This window comes from Athene cunicularia (assembly GCF_003259725.1).
Source record: "Athene cunicularia isolate RWA chromosome 1 unlocalized genomic scaffold, athCun1 chr1_part2, whole genome shotgun sequence".
NCBI lineage: Eukaryota > Metazoa > Chordata > Aves > Strigiformes > Strigidae > Athene > Athene cunicularia.
The window spans coordinates 13,843,714-13,857,826 of record NW_020799092.1 but is presented as its reverse complement, the minus strand read 5'-3'; the positions used below and the strand labels follow the sequence as shown (position 1 = coordinate 13,857,826).

At 37.1% G+C, this 14,113-nt stretch overlaps 1 protein-coding gene across 4 annotated transcripts in view; it reads left to right on the top strand.

The window, feature by feature from the left end:
* Positions 1 to 14,107, top strand: part of IPO8 (importin 8) — a 49,428-nt gene extending 35,321 nt beyond the window's left edge. For 3 of the 4 annotated variants that reach the window (XM_026868213.1, XM_026868211.1, XM_026868212.1), the window contains exons 20-25: positions 262 to 357; positions 1,828 to 2,048; positions 8,914 to 9,119; positions 10,562 to 10,807; positions 11,506 to 11,622; positions 12,329 to 14,107. In XM_026868213.1, the coding sequence (XP_026724014.1) occupies positions 262 to 357; positions 1,828 to 2,048; positions 8,914 to 9,119; positions 10,562 to 10,807; positions 11,506 to 11,622; positions 12,329 to 12,426 (984 nt within the window). In that variant the 3' untranslated portion in view covers positions 12,427 to 14,107. Of the gene's footprint in view, positions 1 to 261; positions 358 to 1,827; positions 2,049 to 8,913; positions 9,174 to 10,561; positions 10,808 to 11,505; positions 11,623 to 12,328 lie in introns of those variants that run through there. The other variant, XM_026868214.1, reaches the window with a different exon arrangement.
* Positions 14,108 to 14,113: the final 6 nt, after the last annotated feature.

Here is a 14,113-nt window from a genome sequence, read left to right as displayed (position 1 = left end):
GGGAAAGCAATGACATATAAAGAATACTAACATTCATAAAGAACTATAGTAATTTCTTCTAAATTTTTAAATTAATTTTTGGCCACTTATCCTTGTTTACGTCCTGTAGAGATGATTTTTTATGATTCTTCATTCCTCACAAAATATAGAATGAATATAAGTCACATAGAGGGTTTTTGGTGTGTGCAGGTACAGGAGCATTTGCTTTCAAAGTTGTCAGTAATTAATACGAATAAACTAAAATGTCATTCTGGTTATTAGGTATTAACAGGAGATGCAGGAGAAGATGCAGAGTGCCATGCAGCCAAACTCCTAGAAGTAATTGTTCTTCAATGCAAAGGACGGGGTATTGACCAGGTGATAGATATTAAACAGGTTTTCTCTTTTACTGGTTTCCAATGATATGTATATGATTCCTGAGAAAGGCTGTTGGAATTAGAGAATTTGAGGGAAATTTAAATTGTAGGAATGGAGATAAATACAGAAAGAAGTAAATGAGCTCAGGACAGTTTGTAAGGTTGTGGGATTTGTCTTTTGGGGTTTTTTTTTGAGATTAGAGATTAGTGAGCATAATTTGAAAATTAATATAGACTGAATGATAAGGATATAGTATGATGTACAGGATTGTCTTTTTTTGCTTTCTCTTAATAGGATTTCTCTTTTGATGGAAAATACACATTATTAAAACTATTGTGGCTGAGAAGTTAACTATACATACCCAACAGCTGATGTTGTTTCTCCAAGCAATATGAACTTGGTCCATCTTGATATTTTGAATTATTCAGTGTATGGGGAAATGAAAAATTTTTAGTGTGGCTAGATCATTTTTGCTGGGAAAAACATAATCACAATTTTGTAGAGTTTCTTTGAATACACTATTAGATAGTAGTCTTTTTCCTATTAAGGGCTAAATTCTGGTCTTGTGTTTTACATAACACTCCAGCCTAAATTACTTTAACATATCATATTTGATATTGCCACAGTGCAATCCATGGACTTAAGTGATAAATCTTCAGTTAATTTCACTGAAACCAATAGAACTTTACTAATGTAAATCTGAAGCCATTGAAGATAAAATGTTCCCTAAAAGATTTTATTTTTTAAAGAAATTTGGAAGGGATTAAAATTAATTGTATGCATTTGCATTGAAATAACTATGTGATGGAAGGCTTAATTGAGCTCCACAACTCTGTGAATTAAAATGGTTGCGCACTGAACTGAAATTCATAAACTAAAATGTTAGTAATGCTTCCCAAATTATTATAAAGCATAAACCTGCCCACTGAAATATAGATAGATGTTTACTTCATTGTGTAGAAATTTGTGGACACTTGCTTTTATCTGAGTAAACTCACTCATTTCAAACTTTTATAAGGAATTTAACATCACTTTACATTTATTAGGAAAAACATATTTTCTTTTTCTTGCAGATTTAGGTAATTTCATTTTTAATGCCTGTTATTTTTGAAATTGTTGAACATTTTTATTCAAAGATGAGAATGTCTTTGAGTTCATTTCTAAACTTTTTATATACATGCTAGAACGAATTCCACCAAATGGCCCCAAATATTATCCTCTGTGCTGAGAATAACATTGGCAATTTTTAGCTCAGAGAATAGCTGTTTTGGGAAGATTTATAAGCATGTAATTGCAGGCTTAAGATACTTTTATACTAGGAAGTGAATGGAATGTATTCCTAGGTTATACTTGGACTTCAGTTAACTCTGGAGATCAATTCTGATAAAAGTAGTTTAAACTTTTGTATAATCTGGCAACATATATAATGCCTGTTTTTGTTTTGGTTTTTTATTTCCTTTATATGCTCAGTGTATTCCACTCTTTGTGGAGGCTGTTCTGGAGCGGTTAACTAGAGGAGTTAAAACAAGTGAGCTTCGTACCATGTGTCTTCAGGTTGCCATAGCTGCACTCTACTACAATCCTGACCTGCTTCTGCACACCTTAGAAAACATCAGATTTCCACAAAATCCTGAGCCCATCACTGCACAGTTCATAAACCAGTGGATGAATGACACAGACTGTTTTCTTGGGCAAGTATTATGTTTTTTTTCTTTTAAAAAAAGTTCATGGGTTTGATTTTTTTTTGTTCGTTTCTGTTTGTATCCCTAGTCATGTGGATGAAAGAGTTCTCATTCTTTAGTTAGTATAAATAACAGTAATTCACACCAGGTCTAATTGCTGTGATACCAGTAAAGTTTGAGCTCTATGCTGAATTTTCTGTGTTGTGAGGATGCAAGGGTACAATACATATCATATTTCAGAATTCTTTTTAAGTTCTTTAATCACAAACTCTGCTTCTCCAAGAGATGATCCAGCATGCGTTGAGGGTAATATTCAGAGCTGACCAGCAGGATTTCAGAAAGATGTTAAATTTTTATTCTGAAATACTGTATACGTATTTTCTGTTCTATATTTTATAAAGTATTTTTAACTGCCCCATTTAATGTTAAAAAAACATTCTGTCCAATGAATCCCACACTCTGATTTTAATCCCTGCAAATTGTTCATGATCACCTTGCATATTTATCATTATGCCACTGATGTACTACTGACTTTAATGTACTACTGAACATAAACTTCCTTCTGATGTCCCTTGAACATGTGTGTACACTGCACTAGTGTGCACTTGGACAGGAGCTGAACATTCATAAAGTAAACAAAGGTGGACAGAGCCTGTCATCGCCTAGCTAAGCATGTGCTTGATGTTGGGCGGATGTGAAGTCCCGTGCTTGACAGCTAGTGCTTGCCTCTCAGCTGAGATGTGGTGTCTGGCTGTGAGATTCAAATCCACTTAAGGACGAAGCACACAGTCAGATTTAGTTAACAGCTACCTATTACTTTCCTGCTATAGGCTTAGAATGTAAGACTCTTCTCTGTGCATAGTCTGTGCCAACAAACTGAGTGACACATGTCAGTATGTTAAGTCTTGCCGTGAATGAGCATGAGCTGAGACAGGCAGCTCCTGACCTGTAGGTGCATACCTTATACACCTAGGTTGTCATTCTTTTCCTACCTGTTTTTTATTGGTGCAGTCTTGTCTTTCCACTTCTGAACAAGTCTCTAGGGGACTTCTTACAAAGTGGTTTCTCCACTCCCCAGTTATCCAAATAGCTTTTCTCCATACCAATTCTTACTTGATTTACTCTCTGAACAGAATTTTATGCCTTCTTGGTATAGCTGATTTAGTGTCCATCTTGAATTTAGAGCTGTGTAATGCATTATAGCACTACCTTTTTCATAACTGTAGTAGAATAGTGACTCCCAATCAATCAATAACCAACTGGTATATGCAGGTTTTGCTCTCAGCGTGTCATTTGTAGTATTTTTAAAACATACCATATGTACACAGTAAAAATAGTTTTCTTCCCTTCTCTGGCCTAGGTACACAGTTTAGTGGGATGAGGAGGAAAGTGCAGTAGTTTGTAGAATTGCAGCATAGACTGCCTTGTTTCAGATCTGCACATTAATTCTGTCTGTTTTACTAGAATGAAAACCACTTAGAGATACAAAAGAAATTGCCTGCTTTGGTATATACAGGTTTTATGCAGATTCCCCATTTGTGTCTGTATTTGAAGGTGTTACCATAGCAGTCTCTCCTTGAATTAAAAAAAATAAAAGTATTAAACAGATAAAAAGTGGGGGGGAAAAAATCTCTTATTCATTATAACAAAATGGACAGTTCATATTATCCCACGCATTCTGACTTCTACTACCTGCTGTGTATATGAAATGTTTGCAGTGCATCCTGTATCTTAACATAATAGAAACACATCAATTAGAGCGGTTACTTGAGTTGGTGTCAAAGAAGGCATAAAAGACCCAGTGTTCCTCATTTCTTTTGGAGTGCCAGTGGCTGAAAAATGGTGCCTTTTTAGTCTACCTCTCCCACATCTTGTGGTAATATTATTGTTAATTACTAAATTATTTTTGTATCTACCAACTCTAGAAAGGAGCAAGGTGTTTTAGAATTTTTTTTTTTTATGGCTGAAGCAAATTGTGATGTCATTTTTTCTACTGCAGATCAAATGCTGAATGCATACAGAGACAGTAGGAAAGAAGATATTCCCTGCAGGTGGTAAACTTGTCATTACTTTTTAAAAAGAAATCAAAAATGAAAGAGATTTATAGCCTTAAACAGTTTATCGTTGAGCATTCAGTGAGAAACTAGTCAAGTTCAGAGGGGAGAAAAGCTTCAGATCTAACTAGGCTCCAGCCTCAAGTACTCCTGTGAGCTACAGCTTAACTTTCAGGTCTTTGGTGTCGCTTTTTGAAAAGCATCAGCTACTGCAACTACTGTTCATCTGAATTATTCTTCAGAGCTGAGACAAAAGTTGACAAAGCCTATGAAAATGAAACACAGAGATCATGATGCTAGATTCTGCTCAGACTGTGCACTTGAATGGCAGCTGAAGATTAAAATGTATCTCTCTTGATCTGTTACTACCAGCAATGAAATAAGTATCTGTAATATCGCTTAAATCCCTTCAGTGTTAACTCCTCAGTATGTGGCTTCTGGGTGTAGAGCTTTTGCTATAGTACTTCTTGTCAGGGACTGTGATGTGATCTAAGGGACTTCATCCCTTTCCCTCAGGACAGCACTGCCTCTGGAAGACCATTTGATTTTGTAAGGGTAGTAAGGGTCATCATCTGAACAGCAGCCACATAGTCAGATGCCTAACTGAACAGGAAGAGACAGAAATGCAAACAAAATGTGGCTTTCTTGAAAGCCTTCCTTGTGTCCACCTCTGCAGACCTCATGTCTTCATTAGTAAAGACAGCAGTGGGCACCGTGATTTGTACAGTCCTTTTTTCTCACCAGCCATCATTCACTGCTGCTTTGGTTTACAGTTAGATTGCTTTCCAGCAAGTGGCAGTTTTAGGCTTTAATTCAAATTGGTTGTAAGACTCACAGATCCTAGAGAAATTGGAGATCAAAGCAGATCCACATCAGGTGTGAAGGACCAGGTGAATCTTACTGTTTCTTTGTCAGCCAGGAAATCTGTGACTTTCTGGTAAAATTGACTCTTGAAGATGCTTTGTCCACATAAATCTCATATCCCTGTGTCATTCTTCTGTTCCTGTGAAGTTTTAATAGCCATAGGTCCTGCTCTGCCAGCAGTAGGGTTGTGCGTGTCTGCATGCTCTCAGGCTGGAGTCAATGGTGTTTGCCAAAAGAATGCAGTATTTCTTGAGCAGCACTTGTGAATGCATGAGATGGAATCCATGGGAATAATACATCTTGAAGGGGAAAAGCAGTTACAGTAAGATAAGTAAGTGTGCTTCCATTTATTAAAAATATGGAATCTATTTAAAACTGATTAGAAATTTTGAATATTAAAAATTATCCAGGTAAGGTAAGCTCAGAGCTCATTCTAAGACTATGCATAAATCCAATATGTCATTGTGGATATTACATATCTGTGGATGTGTGCCCATAATGCCCATTGTTTTATATTTATTTACTTCTAAATGTTTTCTACAATAACTTCAATCTGAAAAGCTGTTTGTAGAAACATTTGTTCCTTACCACTTTCCACCTTTTCCCTGACAGCTGAAATTTGAGTGAGACTTCTGCATGATTTATGCTTACTCTCATATTAAAAATTCTTCCATGGAAACTAGGGTGAAAATCTAAATTGCTTTAAAAAACCCTTCAGTAAGTAATTTTATTTTTTTAGAAGCTGAATAAGGGATTTATTTGCTAGGAGTTTAAATAGTTAGAAATCCTAGTTTTCTCAGAGTTGTATATAAAAATCCCAGTCTTATATATGAAAACAGGGTTGGTTCCAACTTTGCAACTAGAAGGAAATGGTCAATTATTTGCAGTTTGTTGAGAAACTGGATTGATGTAATAGAAAGCAACTTGATCCTCACATAAAGGAGCACAGCAGACCAGTAAAGGCTTAGTGATTTCCCTTTGAAATACTTTCAGCTTGGTTTAAAATTCAAAAGATTCTTAGATCTTTTTGTCCTGTATTGGAAGGAAGTGTATTAGCAAGAAAATGTTCTGCAGATTATGGAGACCACACGCAGCTTGTTAAAAACAGACTTGCCTAGGAGTTGTGCATTGCACTACCATGTGTTGCATGTTTAGCACTCCAGGCTTGATATACTGTTGAGGGAGCAAGCAGAGTCCGTGATTGTTAGGGAGGACTCTTGTGTGCTGCTGTAAATAAGGATGGATCTCAAACACAGAACACTAAGGAGAATCATATCCAGGCTCCCTCATGCAGATGGAAGGGTGCTGAAATAATGACCCTCTTGATATGGACCTGAATGGTCCTGAAACCATTCTTTGCCATTATGAAAAGATGTAAATGATGTAAAACTCTGTTTTGCTTGTTCAGTCCTGAGGGTACTTGATATAGTTGAGGTGTAGTAAATGCTGAACCTCAGGCAAGGCTGATGCTTGTCCTAGTGTTTGTCTCTAACAGGTACAAGAAACAAGTCTCCTTCTGGCTTAGGTTCACTAAAGATGGCTTGATGCCTGGATTTCTGCTGTCCTGCTGGGTGTTCTAAAAACATGCATATTCTGAAGATGTGTTCATTCTTACAACTTTTCTGTTTAGAAGCTTGAAAATGGAGCATGACAAATATGCTGTATTTTTTGGCCATTTGTGCTGCTTCCAAATGATGACTTCCTTTTAAACAGCAGTGCTTGGTTCTTGCACTTTCATTTGCTGTCCAGAAAAGATAATTTAGTATGAAGCTAAGCCACTAATTACTAAGATTTTTTTACATTTTACTGTGTTGCATTTTGCAATTGCCATTGTGTAACGGTAGCTTTTTCAAACGTGTTATAAAAAGTAGTGCCAAGTGTCATTAACTACTCTGGCGCATGTACACTCACAGTGTTTCATTATACATTTGGGGCTTGAAGAAAATTCATGGCTCCCCGGTGTCAAGATGCAGGATAGAAATCTTGTGCATAGATTACAGAGCTTTGGTCAAACTTGGATGAAGGTGCTGGCAGAGAGAGGAGGTAGAGACAGTTCTTTCCTTTGGTATTTGCAGTAAGGACAGCTCTCCCAAAAAAGCTATGCTTCATTCTTACGTAGCATCTTTAGCTTGGATTTTGGTTTTCACAGTGTTGGCATGAGAGCAAATGGCAATGAGCTTGTTTTTAACATAGATAAACTGACAGGACTAAGAGGCACAGTTATTTTTTTCGTGAAAGCAGACCCTGTTTTGTTGACTCAGTTTCCTTGGTTGATTTGTATGCCCTCTTTTGTGCCCCATTCCTTCTGAAAAGAAAGTATTGCAGTTAGCAGTGATGGAAGGATGCTCTTTGCCTGCTTGCATTTTGGTACATTTTTCAACACGTGTAATGGAGCAGCCAAACCCATTATGACAAAGTGTGCCATTTGATATGCCGGTTGACTTTGTTTTTCTTGGAAGGTCTTCTGTGATCATAATGTTACGCATGTTCACATAGAATTTATTGTTGTTGTCAACTACTCTCAGAATGGAATCACTTCACTAAGCCCTAAAAGGACTAACAACGTGGGAGGTGTCATGAAATCTCTCTAAATGCCCAGCCTTGTTTAAGCTCATGTAAAGTTCAGAAAGCTGTAATACATGATCTCTTGTATTCCTTAAAGAGTATTACAGATCAGTAGTATGTTACATGGGATCTTTGGTAATGAAACTGTAAGCACTTTTAAAATTGTATTTCTGTAGCAACTTTTGAAGTGATTGATTGAACTGGCTGTTCCCCTGTAAGCTTTATTGCAGTCTGTGGTGCAAATCTTACTAGTTTCTTCTGTCTCAACATGTTCCTCTTCATTCCAAAGTAAAACTGATTCAGTCACAGAAGTATCTACTGAGAGTCTGGAGGACAGCCATTTTCTGCCAGCTCTGGAGGCTTGCTTGGTTTCTGTAGGTCTTGCTGAAGTTTTTTGCTGGAACTACTTGTCCTGTAGAAGATTTGCACAGAGCTGTCAGCATCAAATTGATTAGTTCAAATAAAACAAGCTTCCCTCAAGCCGTTAATAGCAAAATACTATAATGTTAGAGAAGAGTTGAATACTATTGGTGTTTCCAGTAAAGGAGAACCAAAGAGTATCTACAGAGGCAGTTAGAAGTTTTTCCCTGTCTTGTTTGAAAATAACTTCTATTTCTGGAAGTGAAAATCAATTTTTATTTTTAAGAGCATAGGCTCTTACCTAGTTTCCTGGCTATGGTCATATAAAAATATTTCTGCTACTAATTTCATGATTTTATTTCCCTTCAATTATCTTGTTTGTTTGTTTTAATGGAGGTCTACTCATTTGCTAGTTCCCTGTTTGAGTGTACAGCTGGTTATTCTTGATATGATGGAATTATTTCCCTACTTTCACTGGAGTCACGTGTCAGAAATTGTATTTATAATACATCCATTCTGATGGACTCTTAATAAACATGTTTAAATACAGCTAGCCCTGTGGCACACTATAAATGCACCCTGCAATTCAGTGAATTCCTGCTTTCATTACTCTTCACTAATAGTCTTTTTACTAATTTCAATCCCTGCAATGGTACTGCTGTCGAAGCCAAGGCAAATTAATTTTCCATCCTATTTAATGATGATAATCTGTATCAAATGCTTTATTAAAGACAAGATATTCTACATAATTATTAAACAGTATTTATTTAGCATTGCAAACTTTGCACTGGGTAATCAGAAACAGTTGTTTCAGGAATTTGACCAGTGCTTGAAAGGTATTTAATTGTTACTGGTCCAGGGGGAACTTGCATTCCGAACAAAGGAAATCATGTGTTTAGGAGCTTCAAACATAGACTTTGAACATAGTCTCTATGACACTTTCTGCCATGTTAAACATTAGGACTTTAATGCTCCCCACATATCCTTGCAGTGAAAGTCTGGTTTTGTCTAACAAGTGTGTGTTGTTTCAGACTACATGACAGAAAGATGTGTATAATAGGACTGAGCATCCTAATGGAATTGCAAAACCGACCGCCTGCAGTGGATGCTGTGGCTGCTCAGATTGTCCCTTCAATCCTCCTCCTCTTTCTGGGCTTAAAACAAGTTTGCGCCTCACGAGAACTCACAGAACATGAGGATCATGCTAAAGATGAAAAACACGTTGCAGAAGATAATGGTAAAATCTCCCCTTTTCACATTGTGGATTTTGTCTGGATTTAATTTAAAGGGGGTAAGAAATTGCAGTTCATTTTTAAGACTCATTAGTCTGCTGAAAACAGCTCAGCTTACTGGGTGCTTGAAAGATCATCTTAGGAATTGATTTTTCCTCCCAAAATATAATCAAAACGTTTCAATGTATAACAGCTAACACTTTGTGAAAGGGTAGCATTGGTTTAAGAGTTACAATAAAACTTGCAAGTCTGCTCTTCTGGGTTGTGAATGTGCTCTGTCTTCTCGCGTAGGCAGCAGGAGTTTGCCAGGACTGCATTGGTTATATTCTTGATTCCTGGAAAGAAGCTGTTCCTAGTACTCAGCTATTTGAAAGACCCGTTTGGTTGAACTTTGAAAGAAATCCTAGCAAGTTTTCTTTGTCCAAATGGAAAGTGATTTGCAAAGTCGGGTTTGAGACATCTGAGGTTCCTGCAGTAGACAGACCTCTTACTGCTGTGTCTGCCAGAAGGAAAAAAACATCAAAGAATACCTTGTGGAGGGAATTGTGGGGAGTGAATTTTACACAGCATTTCAGGCAGATATGTGTGGCTGTATTTGACTTGGAACAGGAGATAGATGGTTTGAGGTCTGAAAATTATATTGGATGTAAACAGATTATGTAATCCACTCAGATTTCACACATGATTGTCCTGTAATGGAATTACAGAATTCTTCTCAATGCCTAGGAACACAGCGTGGAAACAGCACATTAAATTTCAAATCTCTGTCCTGCTTGTTGCAGACATAGTCATCTTTATTCTTTCTAAACTGTTAACACAGGAGGACCTGAAGGTTTGGAATTGGAGGGGGGAGTTGTTTAATCTTGATTATAAGTCAGAAATATTTTTCCTTAAGTAAGAAATAGCAGTGTTTAGAATTGCATGTTGGAACTGCGTTTAATTCAGGATGTACTTGTTTCATAAACGGGGTGGAAGGTAAAGCTAAGAGAAAGATGCTATTTTAACTTTGTTCAAATAAAGGAGCACTCTGAAGAACAGCAAGCAGATATTTGGTCTACATCTGGTTTTCTCTTTGTTTTGTGACAATTTGTGAAGTCTATGCAAGTCTGTGTAATTTGAAAAGCACAGTGATGGAATACTTTGTCAAAGACACATTTCCTCAAAATTTTTGGATCCTATAATTGCACAATGACAGCATAAATGAAAGAAAAATAATGGCAGTTTCACATTTCCAGGTGTGCTTAGAAACAAAAGTTTAACTGGTCTTGAATGTAGGAAACATTAACAGCTTCATTTTTCCATAATTATAAGATTTTGGGGGAAGGATGTTAACAGAGGGTCCCCTTTCCACCCAAACCCTAAATTTATCAGTTATTATTCATTCATAAGTCATTGTTTAAATGTTGTTAAACTTTTTTTTTTACAAAACACATCAATGCTTTTGCAGAAGAGATACCGAGTGATGAGGAGGAGACAAATGAAGTGAGCCAGGCAATGCAAGAGAATCATGGTGGAGGAGGAGGAGGAGGAGGTGGTGGTGGTGGAGGTGGAGAGGAAGAGGATGAAGATGATGATGATGATGACGACTGGGATGAAGATGTATTGGAAGAGACTGCTCTTGAAGGGTTCAGCACACCTCTTGACCTTGAAAATGGTGTTGATGAATACCAGTTTTTCACACAAGCACTTCTAGGTATGTGTTTGCTAGTTGGCAGAATGATAAAACAAGATGAAATAGTTTGGAGGTGTTTACAATCATCACCAGGAAAAAAACATTTTCTTTGTTATGAGTAATAATTTGGATTATTGAAACTGGGAAATGTGATCTTGCTTTCTAATGTTAGTCCTAAGAATTTTTTGGCTTAAAAGTATTGCAAAAAACAAATGGTAGCAAATATGACAGAGATTAATTCTCTTCATGTTTTCTTTCAGAACTTTTCAATCACAGCCTAAGTAAGTGGGACTCGGTCACTAGAGGGACTCCTATATATAGAAATATTTGTCACTTTCTAGATGTTAAAATCGTAATGGAGAAATTATTTTTCCCCTTTCCTGTTTGACTAATCCTCTTGCTTTTAATTTTGATATGGGTTTTAAATTAGAAGATTCACTTCATCATTGTCCATGAATAATGACCACATGGTTAACTTTCTGTTTCAGAAAGCAGAGGGTGCGATTAAGTTCGCCAGAATGGATGGCCTCTATTCCAGTGGGAATTCTGTGCTAAGAAAACTGACAGGAATACCAAACCTGTTTTGCAGTGCAAATTCTGTTTTAAAACCTACCAGGGATTCAGTGTGTTTCATTTTGTTCTTCTGAAATTAACTTGCAGTGTAAATTAACTTTCAGTGTAATGTGATAATCACTTTTCATCCATTCCTGTTCTGACAGCGGTGCAGAGCCGAGATGCAGCCTGGTACCATTCACTGACGGCACCTTTGAGTGAGGATCAGAAGAAACAGCTGCAGGAAATTTATACATTAGCAGAACACCGGCGAAATGCTGCAGGTGAGTCACTTCTCTGGGGCCATTTTGTCTGTTGCAGGGATGTTGGAACTGCATCTAATCTGTAACAACAGTGAGAATAAATAAATCTCTGTGCTAATTAACATTTCCTGAGAAGTGTGAGTAGGATGTTGTGCTTATATTATCTCTTGCCTGGAAATACGTGTTATTCAGAGGGATTACTGTTGCTTCTAATTAATTGCCTTCTCATTGACATGTGCTGCTCTTTGAACGGGGTACCAACTAGTTTTGCACAATCTGACATTTGAAATGAAGAGCAGATTAAGGCAATATCTAGCTGTCAGCCAGGCATTTGATGAAGATTGCTACAGATTATTATGTGTTTAGCAGTTTTGTAACTTTTTAACTGCTAATGTTGCTGTCACAGTCAGTGTAAGGTTTTAGAGGTTTAGAAAGCTTGTATCGTGGAAAATAAATTCAGATTTAATTCAAAAGCATGGAGGATAGTCTAACATAACATGACTCTGTCGAGATTCATTTCTCAGCTCTGTTGTAGAGGTGTGTGCATTTATGCATTTAGAGAAAATCCAAGTGTAATTTATTACTGTCACTGCATTTAGGGAATGAAATTTTGACTCAACCTAAATTTTTTTCCACAACTTTGCCTTCTTAGTCAAGCTGTATTGTTTCTGGCAAAAGCATTCCCTATACACTATTTTTCACATCCTTTCCTTTTTTTGAATTCTAGAGAGTAAGACAATAGAACAACAAAGCAGCTACACATTTGACAACAAAGGACTGATCACAGCATTTAACTTTGCTGGAAGTACTCCTGGTGGCAACTGAAGGATCAGCTACAAAGGTCCATGGGAAGGGTCTCATCATTACATTTTTTCGAAATCATCGTGACTTCTGAATAATAGGGGAGGGTAATTTAATGCTGCTGAAGGTTTTATGGAAAATAGCAGTGTGCTTCCCCCACCAGAATGCTCTTTCTAACCAGCTACTGTAATGTACAAATTCTTGTGGTGTTTTTATAATTTGATGAACTGAAAGGAAACATTTGTCCTCAAGGAACCTGAATGACTGGGAGGGGCCAGGCTGCATCTAATTGAGTTGCACTTCTCAGGTTTTTGCTGTGCAGAATTGATAGATACATATGGATAACAGTGCCTTCTGTTGTACATGGATTGCCTGAACAAATGGGTTTTGGAGTGCATTATAATTTTTTAAGTGTAAGGATATTTCTTGATACACTGTAAGCTTCGGTTCCATGTTTTCCAGTCACCTGCTTTTTACTACTTGGTTTAATTGTTCGTTGGTTGCGTACACATTGCTGGATTCAGAGTATTATCTCATCTTCCCTATTTGGTGCAGGCCAAATGTGTAGAGGGAGATGTCTATTGGAGCTGCAAAGCATACACTGGGTACATCAAAGGGTCTTAAAAAAATTGCAGATTTTCCCTTGATGCAGTAGTCTTAAAATATTGCTCTTAGCCATAAAATCAACTCGCTTGAGTTATGATGGCATGCATGGCAGGTGTCTACCTTAAATCTGCATTGATATTACCTCCTGCCTGGACAAGCAGTGTGGCCCTTGCATGTAGATGTTCTACATGGCAACTTTTTATTTCCACTATTTTTGATGAATATTGGATTTTACTTGGGATTCTATAAACCTTTCTGCTTTTATTCATTCATTACCATTCCAGTGGTAGTACTGAATGACATGGTACAAAATATTTACAATATTTTATTCATCTCGCTAGAAGAAAAACAGCTCCAAACTTAAATCTTTTTATTCTTACACTTCTGTGATTTGATTTTCTGGTCTGCATTCCATTTGGCTGTTCGGCTGTTCTGTTCCATGCTGAAATTTCATTATCTGCCAGACTTTTTCCTAAATTTTGAAGACTGGTTTCTCATAAATTGAAACACATATAACAAGCTGTTTGTGAATATGTTCATTTAGGAGGAAACTGATAGCAGTACTAATTTGAATAGGTGCTCCTCCTTTAGATCTATTGAGATCCCAGTGGTGCAGCCAAAATAAGTAGGGATGCATTAGAATGTGAAGTTTGGATTGGAGATAAAATGTTTAGACTTGATTTTGTCTCTATGTGTTAATTTCTTTATGACTTCAAAATATTTACCAAGCAATTTTAAGCACATACTGAAAATTTATTTCTTTAGAGCAGTACCCTGACTGAAAAGTCAAAGCTCTTCCCATCCCCCATCACATTTTCAATAACTGTAGCAAATTGCAGATTCCTGGCCCTGCACTGTGCTGAAGCTTTCATTTTTTATATGTCAGAGTAATTATAATTCAGTCTGATAAATCTAAAGAACTCTATGCCTTGGCTTCTGGAAAAGGCTAAAGTGTCTCTGCCTGTTCCTTGCCCCATCCCCTGGAATTTTCTCAGCCTGGCAGCCATGGGGCAGGTGGTTTCCCACTGTTTTCCTTTTTCCTGCACCTCTGTGTCAGAGTCTCTGGTGCTGTTCTCTGCTACTGCTTCTTCCCGCCACCCCCCCA